Below are 24,705 nucleotides of genomic sequence, written 5' to 3'. Positions count from 1 at the left end.
AGCATTTATTCTGTGGTTCTAACACAGCAGTTGCCAACACCATTAAAGATTTCCTTAGTTCACAGACTTAGGCATAAAAATAATAGGCCGACAGTAATCACTACAGAAGGTCAGTGTAAATAAAACAGCAATGGGGAACTATGAGGGATTTGCTCACATTTTGTTAAGAAGCATGAAGAAAGCAAAACAAAGTCCCCCTTGGGACCTTGACTTAATATGACAGGTCCATTATAAGTAAACTGATGCTACCACTTGGGGCAGACCATGTTTCTCTTGAAATAAATTAGTTGAAAGCAAGTCTCTCTTCTAGAGTCTGAAGTTCTACATGTGTGATTAACTCCTTCAAGGCAGATTCTTTGTAGTACAAATGTGTTATCACACATATAACAGTATATCATTTATATCATCATCTCTGCTTACTATAGACAGAAAAAAACTACCATCTTAGAAAAAGTAAATATGACCTGTATGAACCCAAGACTTCACCTTCAGGGCCCTGTCGCTCCTGATGCTATGTGATATTCCAGCAGCCAGACTGCTCCACACCTCTGCCTTCCTTCTCTGCAGGTTACTTGGTAGCTTAGGGACCCAGCAACTGAATGAATGGCTTTGTATTTCTAAAGGTGACTGACCTTGAATGAACTACGAGAGAGGTAGGGTGGAGGTCAGGAATGACCAAGGCTTGAGGACAAAGTCCTCCAACCATCCAGAGAAGAGAAGATGGCTGAAAAGATGCTGACTAAGGCAGAAGAAACCAACACTTTCAGCTTCACACCTGCTTAGAGCGTCCCGCTCTCTTTCAATTTATGGGGGTCTTCACAACTGTAGACTTTGACCATGTCTCCTGGATCCTGTAACCAGCACCAGAAGATCAAAGCTCCCCAGTCTATCCTCTGGAGATAAGGAAATATCATGTTTGGAGGAGAGAATTTCAAGCAATCCGAAGAATTTATTTCTGTGTAACTGACTTTCCCCAAGAAGAAAAACCTGGCCGTATGGAATATACACAATAAATATAAGAGAAGAACTTCATGAAATTGTAGATGCTTAAGTGATAATCCTATTTGAACTGGTATTAAAGAAACTGTCGTTCAGTGGGAATCAGGCAGATTTGTCCTTCAAAATCACTGGGCTTCAGTTTTCCCAATGACGGGGGTTAGATCAGAAACAAAATATCTAAGAGGTCTGGTGAGTGGCCAGGGCTCCAGCATCTTCCCCATTGACTAAAAGAGCCTCACTTTCGTCTCTTTAATATATTGAAATTCTTATGAACAAAAACAAAGAAAAAACAAAAAGCAAAATGATTTTAAAGGTCCCGGATGATTTCATCATATTATCTTAATCATATACCTCAATAAAAGTAGGAAAAGAGTTAAAACTGCTCATAATCTCTGGCCCTCTCCTCTTAGCTCCCTTTTTTAATATCTAGGAATGTGCTGGCTAAAATATATCCCAAAATTCCTGCACAACTCCAGGGGGCACCATTCATACCAAAGACAGTATCAATGGTGTTCCCTGGAGTGTGCCACTCAGTGACCCCAAGGACGATGGTTTAGAGTGGTGAGGGCCTGTGTTTCAATCTCAGCCCTGCCACTTGAGGACAAAGGCTATACGATCCTTGGCAAGCTGTTTAATTACCTCTCTGATCCTATTTCCTTCTCAGTAAAATGGAGATGATAAATTGTACTTCCAAAGGCTGCTGTAAAAACTAAAGGAGATAACATATGTACAGAACCTGATGGAGGACAGCACACCAACCGCAGCATCAGTTCTCTAAAATTACAAAATCTATCACATTTCACGGCATGGAAAACAATTGGGTCTAGCACTTATGGCCCATACCGTAAGGACAAACCAAAAGATTTTGTGAAATTTGGAACAAATCTCATTTGCTGAAGATGGGGTAGGTACCCTAAAAGTTAAAGGGGTCAGAATGTAGTGACCCGAAAACTACGCAATTTTTTTAAGTCTCTGAATTGTGATAACTGGCAGAAAGGAAGACTAATCAGCATGCTAATTAATTAGGGTGTGTTGGTACAACTGTTATCAAGGATAGGCAACTGTTTAAATAAGACAGGCTGTACTCATTAAGGATGTATGTGGTGCCAACAAATTACAATGTGTCTAATTCAAACTTTTTTGCCTTCCCTGGGAATCTAGAACTGGGCGATATTTAACAGCACTAAATCTTTTATTTGATTCTTAAATTAAGAAGTGACTAACCTACACAATAAAGCTATAACTTATGAATTACAGATTCTCAAACGACAGACCTGACAGATTGTAGATATCATCTAGTCTAACCCCCATATGTTACACCAGGGAAAACTGAGGTCTAAGGAAGATGAGAGACACATCTAAGGTCACAGAAGGCAGAGCCAATTCTGGCACTTGGTCTCATTAATTTATTCTTTTTCTTACTACAGGAAATCAATCTTCAGTTTTACGCACTATACATACCAACAATTTAACAATGGATATATAGACTCTTGTCTCAGCTCAGCATAATTTGGGGCTCATAGGGCAGTGGAAGACATCAAAAGACTGGGCCAATGACAGAAGCAGCTGGGTGGGAATGTGTGGAAAGGTCTGAGGATATTCGAGAGGGTAATGCATATGGAAAGGCTGTTAGGGACCTGCCAGTCTGGGGTTTGGGTAGTGGCAATTAGGGTCTATTAAGGGACCAAACATAGAATGATTCTCCACATCGAGGACGTAACAAAGTGACTAGCTCATGGTAGGTACTTAGTACTTACATGTTGTGTGGTTGGATGATGAGCTAAGAGTGAATGAAGGAATGAAAGGGCCTGTTCTGAGGGAAGAAATGAGAGCTTCAGAGACAACAGAGAAGAGGGCTACCTAGCGCCGTCCCTTAGGGGAGAGTTCCCAGAGCTCTCCCTAACCTTTGCAGGAAGGGGGCGGCTTGTTTCCCTCATGGGGACGGTGGAGTGAGTCTGTGCCCCCTTGCTTCCGCCCCATATTTCCACTCTGAGGAAGTGCAGTCGTCCCCATGGAACCGCCTCTGCTTCTGATGCCCTCTGCTCCCAGGATGGAAGCTGGAGGACTGGAGTGCTCGAGAGAAAGTCTGTCTCCAAGAGCAACGGAAATTTCAAATCCACACGTCACACTCTTTTTTAGAGGAGACTCTGCTTAGGGGCCAGCCAGGCAAGCTACTGACTGTACTGATAAGACGGGGAAAATGTTTCATAGAAGGAACTTAAGATCAAGAAGCAAATGTGATTCTAGGATACTAGAGAAGATCCTAAGGAAGAATGAGGGAAAGCTGGGGTTGCCTGGCCAGTTTTCCATTCCCTGAAAACGTGACCATCTGTGGTCCTCAGCCTGGGTGCTTTAACCTTTGGCCAAGTCTGTTAAGGCTGGACTTTCAAAGCAGGATTCATCTGAACAACATTGGTGGCACAGATGTGATAGAGTCTCATTATGTTTTCCAAACAGTAAGAGGTTAGTGTTTGATATTTCCTTTCCTTTCAACATCTATGTCTAATATTTTTTTCACTTTTGTACCATAGGATGTAGCCACTTTGAAGAAAATATGCACTCATCACCTCATATTTTTCTAGGACTAAACAGAGAAGTGGTAACACAAGAGTCTTTATCAGCGTCTAAGAGAGACCTTTCAAGGTTCACATGATGTGAGCAACTTCCTATTTAAGAGGCACACTAACACTTCAGTGGCAAATAATGAAGTATTGACAGCGTTTTCTCCCACAATATCTAGCAGACTAATGGCAAAATGAGAGTGTGCATAGCAGCTGTTGGGACAGAACAATGGATTCTGCCTCATGTTCATATGAAAGATAGATACAGCCCAAGGGGAAGATGTCATGTCTCTATTGTGACCTTCACTTACATTTGATTAAGACAAAGTTGGTACATTTTTAAAAAGATGCTTTCAAAACCAGGAGAACAGGTCAGTGAAAAGACCAATAATATACACACTCTTCCTCAACTCCCATAGTGACTGGCAAGGCTTTATATTTTTAGCACAGTTTCAAGTCTCTAAAAAGAAATGCCACCTAAAAGAAATGTGCTAAGCACCCTCTAAGTGTTTCTCATTAACTTGCCAGTGCTGGTACTCGTTCCTTAAGGCTGGCTTATAGCACTCATCCTACTTCAGCTCTGTCTGCCATTCAAGGAATAAATGTGAGACTAGGTGCTATTTGAAAGAAAAGGACTATATCTGTAGGAACGGTCATATCAATATTTGTAAAATATCTTGAGAAATACTAGGAAAAAACAACCCAGAAGAGTGTTCCGCAAAGAAACCAAACGGAAAGGTTTTTCTAATAAAGGGACAGGTTTGTTCTCATAGTACAAATAATCTTAGCTAAGGAGTTAATTCCTTTAAAAAGATCAGCTTTTGGATAAGAGTGAAAACATACCACTGTGTCTAGATTAGCATACAATGAACTCCCAGAAGGGTCCTCATGCGGTCCAGCTCTGAGCGTCTTGATTCTTTTTTTCTGGTCTTTAATTATGCTGCTGAACACCTAACTCTTAATGTAAAAGTGAGTCTAAGGAAACGGAACGAGTAAAGTCATACAAACGCCCACTCACCTCCCATGATTTTGGACTGGCAGTTAATAAACTCTGGCTTCCTGTCTGTGAGGTAGCGCTGGCAGGTGTGGTGGAGGATCTGGAAGAAGGTGCATTTTTCTGAGGCCGTGCTGGCTACCCACTGGTCAAAAGCATTTTCAAACAACAAATCAAACTCTGCAGAATCCTGGAAAAGACAGTGAAATAACGACTGATCTCAAGCTATAAAGACTGCTGCTTCCAGTTTACCAGGTTAAGAGACTCATAAAGGCTAAAACACCTTTCAAAGACTTTTGTCCTAATCACAAGACTCATCTTTATTAGCACCTAGGTGCACAGAGAGTATACCTTTCTCTCTTTATCAGGCAGACCTCAAATCTCATGGTATTTTTAGATGTCCCCAGGAAGTTAAGAGCACAGAAGTCTCTTTAGCTTAACTGCACGTCAACTTGTGTCAGAATTCAGATTACACATTGCCTTCCCAATTACTCGAAAAAGGATTCCTTTAGGTTCTTGGCACTGAACAGTATTAATCTTGTCCCTAACCTTTGGTAGGAAAAGATTACCCCTTACTATTTTAGTATATAGTTACATTTTACATTTTCTTTTTCCTCATTATTGATGTATTTTATGGTGAGTGTGTGAGCAAAGGGAATTTACTTGGAATACATAACTCTACCATGAAATGTTTCTCTTATTAAATCCAATGGAATCGTAATACATCATTTTTAAGGTGCAGTTCATTTATTTGATTTTTGGTAAATAATCCTCATCACTGGTGGCATTAGGAGATACATGGAGCTTCGATGAACATGGTTTTTCATATTGCTAATCACAGATGTGATTATCTGAACTCTGCTCTTTGCACTTGGCTGATAAACACATTACTGGAGTAGCACTTCTTCAGTATTCATCCCCTTAGGTGCCTCCGTCAAACATGATGAAAAGATTTATAATTTCCCATAAGAAGGGCACAGGAATCAAAAAGTCTTAGCCACATAACTGAAATAGAGAAATAGTCTTGTTAAAAATAACTCAGACAACCATCACCCTGCCAAGGTCAATGAGAGAGTCATTGTGTGAAAAGAACACCTTCGCTCAGCACTGGACAGTTCACTCACCCGATTAGGATCGATGCCATTAACCTGGCGAAGCTGCTCAAGCATCCACTGTGATCTCCGCACGAACGACGTGGAGCCTTCAAACTGCTTGACCTTCGTAATGGATGCCTGTGTGGGTTTCTTGTTTGTCACTGCCAAGAAAAGACCACTCAGGTTAGTGGGGGTGCAGGGTGGTTTGGGTCCTCATTCAGTGGTGTGTCTAATACCTACATACGTATGTGCAATAAGAGAGAGAGAGAGAAAAACTGATATATCTTTGTGTGTGTGTATATAGAGAGATAAATATACATATGTGTGCATATACATGTGTATGTGTATGAGTACAGAGGGGAGGAAGAGGGGGGAGGGAGGGAGGGAGGGAAGGAGGGAGGGAGAGGGAGAGATAAGTACAGAGAGAAAGAAAGAGAAGCAGAGGAAGAAAATGAAAATGAATGCATATGTGTGCCTTTAGTAAGAGGTGAACTCAAAAGAAATAGAAATTATAATGTGCACCCTCAAGCAGTTACAGTATAATTTTAATTGTAAGGGCAGCTTCATTTATGCCGTCATCCACTCACATTGAACACGACAGGAATAATTAACACCAAGCTCCTCTAATGGAGGCTACAAATGCACAATGATGTCTAGCAGGGAAAGCAGCATATGGGGCTGACAGGCATCAGGTAGGGGTAGTTGGGAAAGGCTGCATTTTAAAGGAAGTGCAGGTTACCGGTTCCCCTAGGGAGCTGCAATGTGTATTTCTAATGTTATAGTCCAGTGTAAATATTCCAGGCTTTAGTGAGAATATTAGAAATAATTCCTCACTCAAAAAAAAAATAAATAAAACCAACAATTTGGCTTTAAAATATAGTCAGTTTGTATCTAGTTTGCATCTGATTATAACCTCTGCCCCTCTCCACATATGAATTCCTGAGGTCACCACAACTGTAGGGCCAGGACAGTTCCTCCTCCTGGCCTTAGTCAGTTCTCCCTTCCATGCTGAGTATGGACCTTGTCACCTCTCGGACACAGGTCAAGTACCAGCCACCAGGAGAGAGTCACTCTGAATATTTCTCTGTCTGCTTACTTCATGACTTAGAGCCTCAAGGAAGGGGAGGTAATTAAGTATTTTAAAAGGGTTTTCCTGAAAGCTCCTCCTGAGCTCTGGCTCTAAGAATTGTAAGTTTAAATAGAAACGATGCTCTTAAAGGAACCAGGAAAAGTGGAAAGCATTCCTTGTAATGAATGCCATCCTAGTAAGACTGTGCATCAGTGCTACATTCTTTCTTAGTTTCAAATAAGCCCACAGATCCCACACTTGCAAATAACCATGCAAATGCTCAGCAGATGGCAAAAAGAATCCTTGCGGGCTGAAGGACAGAAAACACCTATTCCAGTCATGATTGGTGGTAAGACGGCTCTCCTTCACACATACCAGAGTTTTATCACAGCTTCAGTATCTGGCGTTGTGAAAGCAGTGACCAAGAGGGGAAAGAAATGTGGGCACCCTGCCTTTAGGGTTGGTAAGAACCCTATGGTACAGGACTGGGCTGTTTTTAGGATCTCAGTACAATCTTCTCCCTTTGTTCCTAACCAGAATTTAGCAAACATTTTTTAAAAATTTCCAATAATGCTTAGGTTTACTGCCCATTATTCAGTTATATTTGGCTGGAAGCTTATGAACATTTCACACCAATTACATTTACTTTCATGGTTAAAAAGTCATCATCCCCTTAACACCTACGATCAAGGAAACGTTATAGTCTTCCATTCACAAATGGCCTGTCTAGCCTACAGCTCCATGTATAAGTCTGCTTAAGTCCCATTAATTCCCTTCACTAAATTCACACAATATTACCAGTCTGCCCAGGGCTGTCTATCCACTTAATTTAATTCATTTATTTTATGTGTCTATATGACACAAAGGGAAGCTCTAAGAGGTTTCTCTGATAGTCATGCCCTGCTCTGCTGTTTTAATGTCAAGGGAAACAACGCACCTGGAATATATGTGGGTCCTAAAATGTGCTTAAAAGATTAAAGAATGCTTTTCAATAACAGGAAAACATGGGTTCCTGTATTAGACACACACCCCTAAACACACAAAGAGGATTTCCTCCTTTGTTTATGTAAATCACACGACATTTAGGCATCCTGGGAAACATGAAGGCTTTCCTTCTGACTTCAGTTAACTCATATTTTTATTTCTGGTCCATTTATTTCCAACTAGTTTATAGCATTATAAAAGTTCAAACATAATGCAAGATTGCTGTAATTATTGGCATGTTTGAGACTGACACTTTTAGGAAGGCAAGTTCCATTGGAAGTTTGTCACTGAAATGAGAAGGGCAGGAACTCCACCCACCCAACAAATGCCCCACGGAACTGTTCAACAGCAATCGCACTGCAGAGTGGTCATTTTTAACGGAGGCAGTTACAACTTCATCCATTCCTGACTTTTTCCCCTCTATTAAGTTATTCCTTGCCCAGTTCTTGGAATCTGATAGTTTTCCTGGGCACTGAGCCCGGTTTGGTTTTAATTTTTGTTTATTGTTATTATCTCCAACATCCCAGTTTCTATTTTGAAGCAGGTGCCTTAAAATGATACTATTATATACACACTACATAGAATTAAATAAAGACTTTCCCCTTCCGAGGTCAAAACACTTGCACAGTCACACTACTGCCGGACTTAGAGTTCTGTGCTAGAAGGAGCCATGTTTTAACCCCTTCCTCTTTTGGTGTTTTTAGGGTCCATAGCTGTTAAAAAGAAGTCAGTCAAATTCCAGATGTCCAGTGAAAAACAGCAATTTACCTTCTCCTTCCCAAGGAAAGCTAATTGATAGCACACTCTGGAAAATGCAACCGAATGATCTGAATCAGTAATATCATAGTGCTGTATGTCCAACTACCCCCATATGGTAGAGTCCATATTCATTATTTTGAATAACTTTAAAGGTGAGATAATCAGGGCATTTCTGTCATGCCTTGATCATTCATGAGGAAAAGGTAAATATATAGGCATTTAAAGGGGATATGATATTCCCAGGTAATACTGCAGACCACCCAGAATCAGCCCGATCCCCTGGTTTTCCACTCAGACCCACACATCGAAATCACCTGGGAGTTTTACAACAAAAACACCAAACACTGTCAATCAGAATCCCTGGGGGTGTGGCCCTGGCATCCATATTTTAAATCTCTCCAGTTGACTCTGAGGCACTTTGTTGAGAGCCACTGAATTATGTATTTAGTCATTTAACAAATATTTATGGCATATTTATTAGATGGAAGATACAGAAGGAAGTTTTGTGGCAATTCACATATTGAGTAAAAAGTGGTCCTGAATCAAGAACTTTGGTGGGGAGGAGATAAGAATGATGCAACAGAGTATTAAAGCATAACAGAATAAATGACCTAGGAGTCATCTGAGGTGTGTATGTGGGGGTGCTTTAAGGACCAAGGTAGAGTTGGGGAAAGTCAGGGAGGTTTCATGAAGCAGCCACATTCCAGGAATTATAACATTAGCCCTCACCTGGACGTCTGTGATTTTCCCCAAACTGGCTTTCTGACCAGCTTGGCTATTCAAACTGAAATACATAAGACTGAACCATCTTTTAAAAACTCCTTGCCAAAAAAATCTTGAGAAAGAAGAGCGAAGCTGGAGGTAACATGCTTCCTGATTTCAAACTATACTACAAAGCTATAGTAATAAAAACTGTATGGTACTGGCACAAAAACAGACACAAAGATCAATGGAACAGAATAGAGAGCCCAGAAATAAACCCATGCATATATGGTCAATTAACTTCAACAAGGGATCTAAAAATATACAGTGGGGAAAAGACATTCTCTTCAATAAATGGTGATGGGAAAACTGGGCAGCCACATGCAAAAGAATAAAACTTACATCATTTACAAAAATAAACTCAAAATGAATTAAAGACGTAAATGTAAGACCTGAAACCATAAAACTCCTAGATGAAAACACAGGCAGTATACTCTCTGACACTGGTCTTAGCAATATTTTTTTGGATCTGTTTCCTCAGGCAAGGGCAACAGAAGCAAAAATAAACAAATGGGACTACATCAACAAAATGAAAAGGTAACCTACTGAATGGGAAAATATATTTGAAATGATATATCTGATAAGGGGTTACTATTCAAAATATATAAAGAACTCATACAACTCAGTATCAGAAAAAACAAACAATCCAATTAAAAAATGGGCAGAGGACCTGAATAGATATTTTCCCAAGGAAGACATACAGATGGCCAACAGACGCATGAAAAGATGTTCAACATCACTAATCATTAGAGAAATGCAAATCAAAACCACAAAGAGATATCACTTCACACTGTCAGAATGGCTATTATCAAAAAGACAACAAATAACAAATGTGGGCGAGGATATGCAGAAAAGGGAACTGTTGGTGGTGCCAGTGTAAGATGGTGCCACCACTATGGAGAACAGGATGGAGGTTCCTCAAAAAATTAAAAATAGAACTACCATATGATCCAGCAATTCCACTTCTGGGTATTTATCCAAAGAAAACAAAAACACTAATTTGAGAAGATATATGCACCTCTATGTTCATTCCAATACTATTTACTATAGCCAAGATACTGAAGCAGCCTAAGTGTTCATCAATAGATGAATAAACAAATAAGATGTGGTATACATATACAGTGGAATATTACTCAGCCATAAAAACAATGAACTTTCGCCATTTGCGACGACATGGTTTCACCTAGAGGGTATTGTGATAAGTCAAATAAGTAAGACAGAGAAAGACAAATATTGTGTGATTCATTTATATGTGGAATCTAAAAACAAAACAAATAAACAATCAAAACAGAAGAGAAACAGACTCTTGGATACAGAGAACAAACTGGTGGTTGCCAGAGGGGAGGCAAAGAGAGGGGTTGGGTGAAATAGGTGAAGGGGATTGAGAGGCAAAAAAGTCCAGTTATAAAATAAATAAGTCATGGGGATGTAATGTATAGCATAGGGAATAATATATTTGTATGGTGACACATGGTTATTAGACTTATGGTGGTGATCAATTTGTAATGTATATAAATGCTGAATTACTATACTGTACACCTGAAACTAATATAATATTGTATGTCAACTATACTTCGATAAAAATAAGAGAAAAAAAAATCCTCAATGGCATCCCAAAGCATTTAGAATAAAAACCAAGTCCCTTACCATGACCCGCAAAGCCCTAGATGATCTGGCCCTTGAGTACCTCTTCATTCTCATCTCATTCCACTCTCCCTTTTGTCCACCAGGCTCCAGTCATCTTTTGCTCCTGGGAAACAGCAACCTCTTTGTACCCTTGGCAAATGCTATTCGCTTCATAGAAACGCCCTTATCCTGTGTGTGTGTGTGTGTGTGTGTGTGTGTGTGTGTGTGTTTGTGTGTGTGTGTGTGTGTGTGTGTTTTATTGCTGTCTCTTACTCACTATTCAGATTTCAGCTTACATGTCAACTCCATTGAAAAACCTTCTATGATTACTGTACCCAAGTAGGTTCCCCACCATGTTATTTCTCTCACTGAACTCTGTTCGTTTCATAACAGGTTCATTTCAAGCCTGGGTAAAATATTCAACGTTTGTTTCTCTGACATATTTGTGAAGAATGAAAACCAGATTGTTATCATGTCCATCTAGTTCTAAAACACGGAAGATGTGGAGAAATCCCCACAAAGATCTTCTAAGCTATCTCCTATCAGGTTGTGATGCAGAATCCTATAAATTGACATAAACATTTAACATTAAAAAAAATCTTTTAAATACATACAGCTTCTGGTTTTTTCTCTTGAACTTGACAACATGTCTGTTATAGAGGCAGGGTTATTGCTATTATCCCCTGTCATATTCATGGACAATGAAACTGGGGCACAGAAAGAGTTGACTTGCCAAAGCAATATTGTAAATGAATAAAAAAACTGTGACCTAAACAATGAACTTAGAGTCTACTGCTCTTTCCACTACAGCTTTTTGCTGCAATGTCAAATGCCACATTTTATTGGGTGTTAAAGACTATCACAACATAGATGTTCTCCTTGATGTAATCAAAGGCTTAACTGGAAATGGCTTCTCTGAGACCACTGAGTCATGTGCATTGGAATTCAATAAGTCAAGTTTTGGGGTTATCCAAGCCTAATGCTTCTTTTCACTCACTCCTGGAACCCACTGCTTTCTACGGTGGCATCAGAGGAAGACAGAAGCATGGGGCAAACCGAATCCAGGTCCTGCTACCAGTTCTGACAAAAAGAATGTGGTTTTCATGGCTGCATGCCTTCTCTTCAGCGTTCATGTAGACTTATCTACATCTCAGCTGTAGTTAAGAAGCAGTGTTAGGAACTCTTATGTCTAGAATATCATTACCATCATTACTCAAGTGGTGTAACATCTCTTTCTCATGAACTAATGGCATAAAGAGTTCTTTTAAAAAATGGTCGAGCCATGAAACATTGTACAGAAATAAGACACTTAGCCATAGTCAAAGAGTGGAGATCACCAGCCTTGCTTTTGCCCAGTGAGAAAATTCTATTTAATCAAAACCAGAGAAGCCAGCCAATAGTACAGTACCATCTAGTCGATCAAACCTGGTCTTGTATCAAGTTAGGAATTGGTGGAAGAAGGGACAAAGTCTGTTATCAGAAAGGAAAGACAGAAATGCAAGTTAGGGGCTTCTCTGGTGGTGCAGTGGTTGAGAGTCTGCCTGCCAATGCAGGGGACACGGGTTCGAGCCCTGGTCTGGGAAGATCCCACATGCCGCGGAGCAACTGGGCCCGTGAGCCACAACTACTGAGCCTGCGCGTCTGGAGCCTGTGCTCCGCAACAAGAGAGGCCACGACAGTGAGAGGCCCGCGCACCGCGATGAAGAGTGGCCTCCGCTTGCCACAACTAGAGAAAGCCCTCGCACAGAAACGAAGACCCAACACAGCCAAAAATAAATAAATAAATAAATAATTAAAAAAAAAAAAAAAACAACAACTTAAAAAAAAAAAAAAAAGAAATGCAAGTTACTTGCACGTGATGCAAAACGGCAGAAAAACACATACTCTGCCAGGGATTAAGAGGCTGATCCTCCATTTCAAGGTCCAAAGGTTGTGAGACTGCTTTTTTATTTTTTTTTTTTTAAAGTCACTCTTTCCCCTACAATCTCATTATTCACAGTATCATTTCTCAATCGTCCCAAACAGGAAAATCAATTTTGCCCAAACACAAAACATCTAGTCTCAGTCCTAAGACATTATTTTAAAGAAAACAAATAATCAGCATTTAAAGAAAATGATGACTCACAACCTCTACCATCTCATTTTTCATAGATATTATGTTTTCACTAACACAAACATTTCTTTACACATTAAACTCAAATTGAATCATCTTATAACTTTATGTGGTCATTTCTTATAAAAAAAAAAAAAAAGAAAGGTGAAGAACAAATTGTAATAGCTACAATATAATTTGATGTCAAGGCTAGGCAGCTAAAACGTAGAATTTACCATACCTATGTACCTAAGATACCTAAAAATGTCTGTCATCATGCTTAGCCCTCTCCTGATCTCGTAGTTGAGTGAAAGTCAGCATTTTGTGGTGTGACTTAGCCCTCTGCTCTGCTGGAGTCTAACGGCCAGACGTTTTGCTTTCAATAAGACTGTTGATGAGAAATAAACAATTTGGAGCAAGGAAAAAAAGTGATGTCCACATAGAATCTCATCAGGGCTTCTCTCTGGCTGTGTCGGAGGTGACAGACATAAAGGAAAAAAAAAAAAAAAAAGAAATCCTCTGAGATGTGATTCAGGAAGTAAAAGCAAGATTGAGCATGCCTTCTGGGTGCTGATGTGGTACAGAGACGGGCTAAGAGGACAAGGTGAGAAATGATTACTTGGAACTGTTTTTCTTAATGCTCTTCCCAAACCCTAGTGTATGATAATTCCAGGTGGATTTCACAGTATCTATGGAGAAATAAATGTCAGGTCTGAGGCTGCATCAGCAATTTTATTCAGTGAGATGGCTGAATGTTTACAAAGCTTAGAAGCAAAAATATCTAGACTGTTACCTCACATACTTTCAGAACAGGGACCCGTCATCACTGCTACGGTGAGTGGGGAGCGGAGCCTGGCGCTCTCCCCACAGGGTTGATCATTTGCTTCTCACATGATTTCTCAAAGTGTGTCATAATTTAGGGACACCGTTGTTTAGATTCCACAGGCTCCCAAACTAGACCAATTCATGAAATGGCCAAGCTTGTCTTTGGGGCCCTATTCCTCTCCTTCCATCTTAGGTCCTGGGGGCTCTCTGGTCAGATTCCTCACAGGACCCAAATGGGTTTGAAAGGGTATTCTTGAATCTGCATGTTTTTAGGAAGAAAAATTTAATCCAAATAAACAACAGCTGCAACAACAAAAACGGTGGCATTTCAGTCATGACCACCAAGCCAGTGAGGAAGAATATATAGGATGCCCTTCTCCAGTCCCTGCTCCACTAACTCTAAAGGGGAGGGAAGGGGAGAGTCCGTGCACAGGGCTTTGAAGTTTGTTTCTTAAAGACAGACTTCTATGGTCTACAGGAGGGATAATCACCAAGAAAGGAGTTTTCCACACAAATGATTCCTTATTCGGTATCACTAGTTCCTAGGGCTGTACCTACATCACATTCTCATCTCCAAATTGGAGGGGGAGGAGGATGAGATTCAAAGTCTAGGAAATTTCTCCAAAGGGATACCAAAAAAAATTTGTATGGGAAACCTCTTTTTTGTAAATAAGTTTGGATGAGTCCTTCAGTAGGAGAAGAAGAATACGAAACATCTTTCATCAAGCATCCTTCAGGAAGGATTCTTTTAATATGAAAGTACAGCATCATACCCAAAGTAGCTGACAGCTACACATCTGTAGAGCAAGCAAGCCCCCTAAACTAACTCTGCAGGAAGTACTAGCTGGTTTTAATGTTTCCAAATTACCAAAAGGAGACAGCATTACTTCTGGAATGTACAACTTCAATGTCTCATGCCAACATGAGCTCCAAGTTAAAAATCTAGTCTTGGGAATTCCCTGGTGGTCCAGTGGTTAGGACTCTTGTGCTTTCACTGCTGGGCCCCAGGTTCAATCCCTGGTCTGGGAACTAAGATTCTGCAAGCCTTGTGGCGCTGCCAAAAAAAACCAACAAAAACCCCAAATCTAGTCCCTTCCAATTTTAATCTTCTTACCCCTGTCAATAATTTTACTTTAACTATAAAAATATGTAGATTTTTATTTTGAAAGGGTATTCTACTTTTCAAGTCAATGACAGGCTCAGGTACATCACAGGTAGTCTTGGACTGTTAAATCTTTAGCTTGAAACCAGGAAGCTTAATCCCCAGAAGGCTTGAGTTCCCATCTCAAGATGGGTGCTCCCCTCTCCAGACCTGTACCACGATGCCCCCTCTATTACAAACTGACACCCGGTGCCAGTGCAGGTACACACACATAAATGAATGAGCGAATCAACAAAGGAAGAAGACAAAAGGAGGAAGAACACCAGCAACCATGAATAAGCCAACAACGTACATCAGGCTCAACTGGTCTGTTTCAGGATCAAGCCATGGTTGTAAGGCTTGATCTATTCTCTTACTAGAAAAGAGGGGTATCCTGGGAACAAGGAGAGCAGAGAAAATGGTAAAAACCAGGAAATTATAGAAATATTAGGAGACTAGAAGGAGAAAAAGTTGTGGGTTAAAGCCTTTTAAAACCATCTTTTTTTCCTGCAAGCCTTATTCTAGCACCATCTCTCTTACAATTCTGTGTGTCTCAGCCTCCCTGAAAACATGATTTCATGAGATTCAGCAACCCAAGGCTTCCCACCGTGCTTGAGTTTTTAACTTGCTTAAACTTTTCCCTATATACCTGCAGAAAAAATCAATTTGTATGCATTCTGGGTAAAGGGTAAACATACAATGACTTATAAAACCTGGTTAATGTTAGTTATTGCAACTTCATATTTTATATGGAAAGGGTATAACATGTCTGGTTTATATAGTGTAACTGTGAAACAAGCAAATAAACAAACAGGCCCAAGCCAGGGAAGTAAACACCTTGATTTGTGAGAACAGTGATGGTTTCTGAAAGAGATTAAATCCAATACCAAAACCTGTAATATACCATGAAGAAAACAGAAGGGGTTAACTGCAGTCATAAAGCCTCATTCTGTTCTTACTTCCTCAATTCTGGAAACAGATATAAACATCATTTTTGATCTATTCTTAGGAGAGATTTACAAACAGAGCATCTAAAGACAAAGGCATCAAAGCAGCAGCTACCTGACTGAAGAATGAATTACATTACTCTACAAGCAGCTCAAAGGCTGGGAATAAAACTTGAAAAAGCGACTCCTTGAACGTGACACTCTCCTTTCACATTATCCATTATATACCGAAAAGTACAGGCCGAGCAGCAATTCTCTTCAGGGAAATGCCATACTTGGTAGAAATTCGATACCTATTTTACCAGTGGGAGCTGCTAAAAAGCATTCTTAGAGCTCAAATGCCCCTTACAGTGAGAAAAGATGGAATCATTTTTGCAGCCTCTACTTCCTCATCTCTCGGCAGCTGTGAAGAGGGGCCCTTACTCCCCACTGTGTGAGGGAAGGGCCTGGTTCTCAACTCCCTGACATGACCCCACCGCTGAGCAGAATCTTTTAATATGAATATTTAGTCTAAAAGAACCATGGGAGGATGTTACGTGGATATGGGTCACCTTCTATGTGAGAAGAGTACCCCCCCTTCCCCGCAATGAGATTGGAAAGACAGAGCAACAGAGAATTTGCTAATGGACCAGGTACATATAATAGCAACATATAATATCACTAGGTTTCTGGAAAAGTCAAAGCTGCTATGACTTAGCAAACATATGCTGTCAAATATAATGTCAACTATCAGTCAAGCAAAGACAGATTTATCTGCTCTCTCTGCTTTCCCTCCTCCTCGCCACCACCACTTACTCAATACTTACAATAATATATTTAATGTGAGGGTGTACATCACTGAAGTTCTAAAGAAAGTGAACGGTGTCGCTGAGAACTTGTCACCTTCACTCTTTACTATGTTAAGTGGGGGACTAAGATCTAGCAACATGTTCTAGGTAAAACAAATGTCAATTATGTTAGTGAAAATTATCTGCAATTAAAATTAGCTGGATTTATTTTGGTAAACTCTAGGTGATATCTACTAAAGCTAAACACGCATCTACTCTAAGACCCCGCAATTCTAACCCTGTGTCTACACAAGAGAAGTGAGGGCTACATCCACCCTTCTGCCTGAAGCAACCCAAATGGACAAAGTATATGAAACAGGGAATGACAGTGATCCCTGAGACACGGGAAATGAATGAGGCCAGCCCTACAACTGCCCTCGTTTCCGGGTTTGAGAGTTTTCCAGGCTGTAGTGCAAGGAGGAGGAACCCAGGCAGAGATGGTCAGACTGCCTACACTGAGGAGACAGAGCTGAGAGCGCAGGGAGATCAAGGTCATTAAAATTCTCAGGACAGAGTAATGAAGAAAGAGAACTACACACACACAGAACTCTGGAGACCTGCAGAGATTCGTTCTTAAGTATTTAGCTAAGTACTTCTCACCACAGGTGTGTGAGGAAATTACCTAAGGCCAGAGAAAGAACCACTCAAAATGAATAGAAGAAACAGTACTCCATGCTCCAAAAGGGCTGGGCATAGTGCCTATCGCCACCAGCCAGACTGGAAAACCTTAAGATTCAGGGGGCACTGAGGATACACAGACGGGTCTTGCCCTATGAGTGAGAAATAATTAGCCCTAGACTGAACAATGCTCTACGTCTTGCTTACAGATGACAATGGTGTACGATTTTATAACATATGGAAAAGTACAGTGTGTGACAACAATAGCATAAAACTCAGGATGGGAGAAAGGGGTGTGAACTACTGGGAGGTTCTTATACTATACACGAACTAGTATACTATCACTCGAAGGTAAAGCATGGTAAGTTAACGATGTATGCCATAAGCTCTAAAGCAATCACTGAAATAACAAAACAGAGAGTCAAACTAACCAGAGATGGTTGGTTCTATGTGTCAGTTTGGCTATGGTTAGGCCACGGCACCCCAGTATTTGGTCAAACATTCTTTTTGATGTTTCTGTGAGGGTGTCTTGGGATTAACATTTAAATTGGTAGACTCTGATTGCACTCCATAATGTGATTTGGCCTCGTTCAATCAGCTGAAGGCCAGAATAGAACAGTAGACTGACTTCTCCAGGGCAAGAAGGAATTGTGGTCTTCAGAGTTGAACCACAACATTAGTTCTTTCCTGGGTCTCCAGCCTGCCAGCCCACCCTGCTGATTTCGGACTTCAAAGCCTCCACAATCACATGAGTGAATTCCATATATAAACATAAACACGTACACTATAAATATTATATATAATATTAATATGCACACATCCTATAGGTTCTGTTTCTTTGGAGAATCCTGACTAACACAATAGCTAATAAGCAAACAAAGAAAACAGCAACAGCTAAAAGAATAAAATACTTAGGAATATATTTAACCAAAAGGGTACAAGGCTTGTGTAGTCAAAATCACAAGACATTATTGAAAGAAATTAAAGAAGACTTAACATAAAAACATCTTGTATTCAAGGATTAGAAAACTTAATATTGTTAAGTATGGCAAAATCCCCAAATTCATCTACAGATTCAAATGGAGAGACATACTGTGGTCATGGGTTAAAAGACTCAATTTTATTAAGATGTCAGGAGACAAGAATATACAAGGGAGAAAAGACAGTCTCTTCAACAAGTGGTGCTGAGAAAACTGGACAGCTACATGTAAAGAATTAGATTAGAACATTTCCTCACACTATATGCAAAAATAAACTCCAAATGGATTAAAGACCTAAATATAAGACCTGAAACCATAAAACTCCTAGAAGAGAACATAGGCAGAACACTCTGATATAAATCATAGCAATATTTTTTTTTGATCTGTCTCCTAAGACAAAAGAAATAAAAGCAAAAATAAACCAGCGGGACCTAATTAAACTTAAAAGCTTTTGCACAGCAAAGGAAATCATCGACAAAACGAAAAGACACCCTACTGAATGGGAGAAAATATTTGACTGATAAGGGGTTAATATCCAAAATATATAAAGAGGTCATACAATGCAATATCAGAAAAACAAACAACTGGATTAAAAAATGGGCAGAAGACCTGAATAGACATCTTTTCTAAAGAAGACATATAGATGGCCAATAGGCACATGAAAGGATGCTCAACATCGCTAATTACTAGAGAAATGCAAATCAACGCCACAATGGGATATCACCTCACACCTGTCAGAATGGCCATCATCAAAAAGTCTACAAACAACAAATGCTGGAGAGGGTGTGGAGAAAAGGGAACCCTCTTGCACTGTTGGTGGGAATGTAAACTGGTGCAGCCACTATGGAGAACAGTATGGAGGTTCCTCAAAAAACTAAAAATAGAGTTAGCATATGATCTAGCAATTTCACTTCTGGAATATCTGAAAAAAATGAAAACACTAATTTGAAAAGAATACATGCACCTCAATGTTCATAGAAGCATTATTTACAATTGCCAAGATATGCAAGCAACCCAAGTGTCCATCAACAGATGAATGGATAAAAAAGATATATTCTTCTTTAATATTCTGTCATATATATATATAACAGAATATTACTCAGCCATTCCAAAAAAAAGAATGAAATTCTGCCATTTGCAACCACGTGGATGGACCTAAAGAGTATTATCCTTAGTGAAATAAATCAGGCAGAGAAAGACAAATACTGTATGTTATGACTTATATGTGAAATCTAAAAAATAAAACAAATGAATATATATAACAAAGCAGAAACAGACTCACAGATATAGAAAACAACCTAGTGGATACTCGTGGGGAAGAGGAAGGGGGGAGGGGCAAAATGGGGTATGGGATTAAGAGATACAAACTACTACTATAAAGTAGAAAAGCAACAAGGACATATTGTATAGCAAAGGGAAACATAGCCATTATTTTGTAACAACTTTAAATGGAGTATAATCTATAAAATATTGCATTACTATGTTGTACACCCATGAAACTACAGTAATACAATATTGTAAATCAACTATACTTCAATTAAAAAAAAAAGCCAAAAAAAAAAAAAGGATGTCAATTCTTCCCAATATAATCTATAGATTCCATGCCATTGCAATCAAAATTCTGGCAGGTTTTTAAGGTAGACTATGACCAATTGATTATAGAAATTCACATGGAAATGCAAGTGATCTAAAAGAGCAAAAAATAACTCTGAGGGGAAAAAAAGGAACAAAGTTGGAGGACTCAAACTACCTGATTACATGACTTGTTATAAAACCAAACTAATCAAGATATTATGGTACTGGCATCAAGACAGACACATAGATCAATGGAACAGAATAGAGAGTCCAGTATACAGGTCTTCCTTGATCTACAATGGGGTTATGTCTCAACAAACCCGTTGTAAATGGAAAATATCTTAAGTCGAAAATGTACTTAATACACCCAACACATTGAACAACATAGCTTAGCCTAGCCTACCTTAAACGTTATCAGGACACTTACATTAACCTACAATTGGGCAAAATCATCTAACACAAAGCCCATTTTATAATAAAGTGCTTAATAATAAAGTGTGTAATATCTCATGTGATTTATTGAATACTATACTGAAAGTGAAAGACAGAACGACTGTATGGGTACAGAATGGTTTTAAGTTTGTTGTTTGTTTACTCTCGTTACTGCATGGCTGAGTGGATCTTGGCTCCCTGTCGCTGCCCAGCATCATGAGGGAGGATCATACCTCATGTTGCTAGCCCAGGGAAATTCAAAATTCAAAATTCAAAGTATGGTTTCTACTGAGTGGGCATTGCTTTTGCAGCATCGTAAAGTCGAAAAACCGTAAGTTGAACCATCATAAGCTAAGTTGGGGACCGCCTGCATATGGAAAACTGATTTTCTTTTTTTAAAATTATTTTTCCTAGTTTTCTTTTCTTTTTTTATTTTACTTTTCTTTGGCTGCGCCATGCGGCTTGCAGGATCTTAGTTCCCCAACCAGGAATCAAACCCAGGCCCACTGCCGTGGAAGCGCGGAGTCCTAACCACTAGACCACCAGGGACTTCACTGGAAAACTGATTTTTTTCAACAAAAGTGCAAGGGCAGGGCTTCCCTGGTGGCGCAGTGGTTGAGAATCTGCCTGCCAATGCAGGGGACACGGGTTCGAGCCCTGGTCTGGGAAGATCCCACATGCCGCGGAGCAACTGGGCCCGTGAGCCACAACTACTGAGCCTGTGCGTCTGGAGCCTGTGCTCCGCAACAAGAGAGGCTGCGATAGTGAGAGGTCTGTGCAGCGCAATGAAGAGTGGCCCCCGCTTGCCGCAACTGGAGAAAGCCCTTGCACAGAAAAGAAGACCCAACACAGCCACAAACAAACAAACAAACAAACAAACAAATAAATAAATAAAATAAACAAACTCCAATCTCTTAAAAAAAAAAAAAAAGTGCAAGGGCAATGCAGTGGATAAAGGATTGTTTTTTCAACAAATGATACTCGAACAATTGAATATCCACATGCAAAAGAAAAGGAACTTCAGCTCATATTTTGTACCATATACAAAAATTAAGTAAAAAATGTATCAAGAGGTCTAAATGTAAAAGTCTAAAACTATAAAACTTGAAAGAAAACAGAAGAAAATCTCTGTGACCTTGGGCTAGGCAAGGCTTCTTAGATATGGCACTAAAAGCACAACCCAGGAAAGAATAAATTAACTAGGATCAAAATGAAAAACTGCTCTTCAAGAGAATTAAAGACAGGTCACAAGCTGGCAGAAAATATCTGCAAATCATCGTCTGGTACAGGACTTGTATCCAGAGTATACTTTTGAAAACTCTCAAAACCCAATAAAAAGAAGCCATTTAAAAAAAAATGATCAAAAGATGTGGAAAAACACTATATTAAAGACAACGTGGATGGGAAAAAAGCACAAAAGATGCTCAACATCATCAGCTATTAAGGAAATGAATAGCTGATGAGGTACTATGAGGTACCGTTACACACCTGTTAGAATGACTAAAATTCAAAAGGCTGACCATGCCAAGTATTAGCTTGTGCACAAATATTCGGAGCAGCTTTATTTGTAATAGCCAAAAACTGGAAAAACCCAAAGATCCATCTCAAAATAATTATGCTGAGCGAAAGGAAGACCAAAAAAAAAAAAACAAACAAACAAACAAAACAACAAAAACCACCCCACAACAGTATATACTATATGTTTCCATTTACATAAAATTTTAGGAAGTGCAAACTTACATATAAAGACAGAAAGCACATCAGTGGTTGCCTGAACATACGGAGTGGGATATGCGAACGCTCAGGGCCACAGAGAGATTACAAAGGGGTGCAAGGAAACTTTTGGGGATGATGGATAGGTTCATTACTTTGATTGTAGTGATGATTTTGTGGGTGCACACATGTAAAAAGTTACTAAACTGTACCATTCAGATATGTGAAGTTTCTTCCATATTGATTATCTCTCAATAATGCTATTAAAAAAGTCACAAAACTAATCTATAGTGATTGTGGTCAAAATGGACATTACCTTTGATGGAGGTAGAAGGGAACCTTCTAGGGTGCTGGAAAGGTTCTATATGTTGGTACAGGTGATGCTTACATGGGTTTACACACATATAAAAAGCTCATTGAACTGTACACTTAAGATTTGTATACCTTACAATATGTAAGTTATACCTTAATAAGAAGTAAACCAATGATAATAATGATAATGATAATGGCAGGGTTTGAGAATTTCCCTGTAGTGGTGCTATGAACTTCTTTGCTACCAATTTGTCATCACCAACCCTGACAGATGTATCTCAGCACTTGCCGCACACCTAGCTCATTCCAAGGTTAATGTCAGTAAGAGAGTCACAGCAGCCAGAATGTTCCCCACAGAGGAATAATGTGCAAACCTGTAAGTTTTCTTAGTCTGTTGTGGCTGCTTATAGCAAAGTACCATAGACTGGGTGGCGTATAAACAGAAATTTATTTCCCACAGTTCTGGAGGCTGGGAAGTTCAAGATCAAGGCAAAAGCATATTCTGTGTCTGGTGAGACCCCACGTTCCGGTTCACAGATAGCTGTCTTCTTGTTGTGTCTTCACATGGCAGTAGGGGGGAGAAGGCTCTAGGATCTCTTCTTACAAGGGCGTTAATCTTATGCATGAGGGCTCCACCCTCATGACCTAATTACTTCTCAAAGGCCCCACCTCCTAATACCATCATGTTGGGGGAGTTGGGGTTTCCACGTGTAGGTTGGAGGGGAGGAGCACAAACATTCAGTCCCTAACAGAAGTGCGTTTATTCCCTGCAGTTCTGATACTTGCTTTTATAAAAATCTACCTGTGGGACTTGAAAGCGTATCCTACCTGCAAAGCTCTCCATGTGGGCTAATGGTCCCCTTTTCCGCTCAACTCTTTTGGAACCTTTCTCCAGTTACCCCTACTCGTGGTTGAAGCTTCCATCACTCCCTCTTTTCAGACGTCTGCGCTGACTGTGAATGTGCTTGATGTTTTCTTTTCCTATGAGAATCTTCTGTTGACAAGGCCAGTCCTCAAGCTCCATCCATTCTCTTGAGAAATGCGGTAGTGAGTGAAAAGAGGTATGTGTGCGTAGTCCCTCACTGCTCCTCCCACCACTTCCCTGCCCACTTACCACCTGCTCCTCCCACCACTTCCCTGCCCACTTACCACTCTCCAGAAACTGCTCCATGAAAATGAAAATGCCTCCAAACTACGTTACCCAATGGTTCTTTCTTCTGTCATCATCTTCTTTGTTTCATTGCAGCACTGCCTGCAATCTAGACACACTTGAGACAATCCTTCAGGCAATCTTTGGACATAACAAGCCTTTTGGGCACAACAGTTAACGCCGAAGCTCAAAGGTGGCAAAGAGCTGGACACATTCAAAGAAGAGAAAGACTGGGGTAGCAAAATAGTGAGAAAAGGAATGAATGAATGAGGTCGCACTGAATGAGACACAAACAGGTGCCAGATCGTGAAGGCCCAGGTGGACAAGGCTTCGCAAGCATGAAGCTGGAGTGTAATGGGTCTGATTTACATTTTCAAAAAAACTATCTAACTGTTGTAGGTCATGGTTATGGCAGGAGTGTGCATGAAAGCAGGGAAACCACTTAGGAGCTTCCACACAGAAAAGGGGACAGTGTGTCCCACTCTCCATAGCTGTTGCGCCCCCAGAGGAAATCCTCAAGGTCAGTCACCAAGTCCCAGTCATCTTCCTACTCTAATGCCTCATGTACTGTAAGCCACTGTTTATTAAACATCACACTTTGCACGTGTCAGAATAAAGATCACTCTCCGATTTGTACTTTTATTTATCTGTATGTGCTATCTCATCTACCACATTATAAACACCCTGAGAATAAAAGATGATGTCTTTGCATACTTCAGGGCACCTGGGAGGGTGCCCTACACAGAGTCCTAATTCAATCACGTATCACATGAAATATCTCCATTCCCATCAGAAATAGTCAACTATTTGCTGTATGTACTGACGATTGTGCTTAGCAATATCTCACCCACCCTACTCTCTTTTTTGGCTGTGTCTCTGTTTTTCTTTTTCTGTCTGGAGTCATTTAAGGCAATGTCAGGGAAGGAAAAAAAAAAAAAAAAAGAAAAGAATAACCAGGCACACCTGATTACAAATTCTGACATGTGGTAAAGAGCTGCTTCTCGCGCACAGAAAGCCAGCACCTCCGTGACTTCTGCTGAAAATTCCAAGGTGGAACACATTGTTAAGCACTTCATTAATATTTACGGAACAGCCTAGGAATCATTTCCGAAATAAATGATGCCACTTGTATTAAATGAGTCCTTCCTAAGAAAAATCCCTGGGGATCTTTCAATAGCACAGCCTCGATCAAGATTCAGAACAAAAGGAGTAAAACGCCTGACCCTCTGGTGCCGAGTAGAGATA

At 40.0% G+C, this 24,705-nt stretch overlaps 1 protein-coding gene across 7 annotated transcripts in view; it reads right to left on the bottom strand.

Annotated features, from left to right (window-relative positions):
- The window catches only part of STXBP6 (syntaxin binding protein 6), a 265,283-nt gene that overhangs the window by 51,285 nt on the left and 189,293 nt on the right, over nucleotides 1-24,705 (bottom strand). For 6 of the 7 annotated variants that reach the window (XM_068546774.1, XM_068546801.1, XM_068546780.1 and 3 more), the window contains 2 exons: nucleotides 5,679-5,809; nucleotides 4,579-4,744 (listed from right to left, as the gene is read on the bottom strand). In XM_068546774.1, the coding sequence (XP_068402875.1) occupies nucleotides 4,579-4,744; nucleotides 5,679-5,809 (297 nt within the window). Of the gene's footprint in view, nucleotides 1-4,578; nucleotides 4,745-5,678; nucleotides 5,810-23,138; nucleotides 23,392-24,705 lie in introns of those variants that run through there. The other variant, XM_068546789.1, reaches the window with a different exon arrangement.

Source organism: Eschrichtius robustus, chromosome 1, assembly GCF_028021215.1.
Source record: "Eschrichtius robustus isolate mEscRob2 chromosome 1, mEscRob2.pri, whole genome shotgun sequence".
Classification (NCBI taxonomy): Eukaryota; Metazoa; Chordata; class Mammalia; order Artiodactyla; family Eschrichtiidae; genus Eschrichtius; species Eschrichtius robustus.
This window is presented reverse-complemented; position numbering and strand designations above follow the sequence as displayed.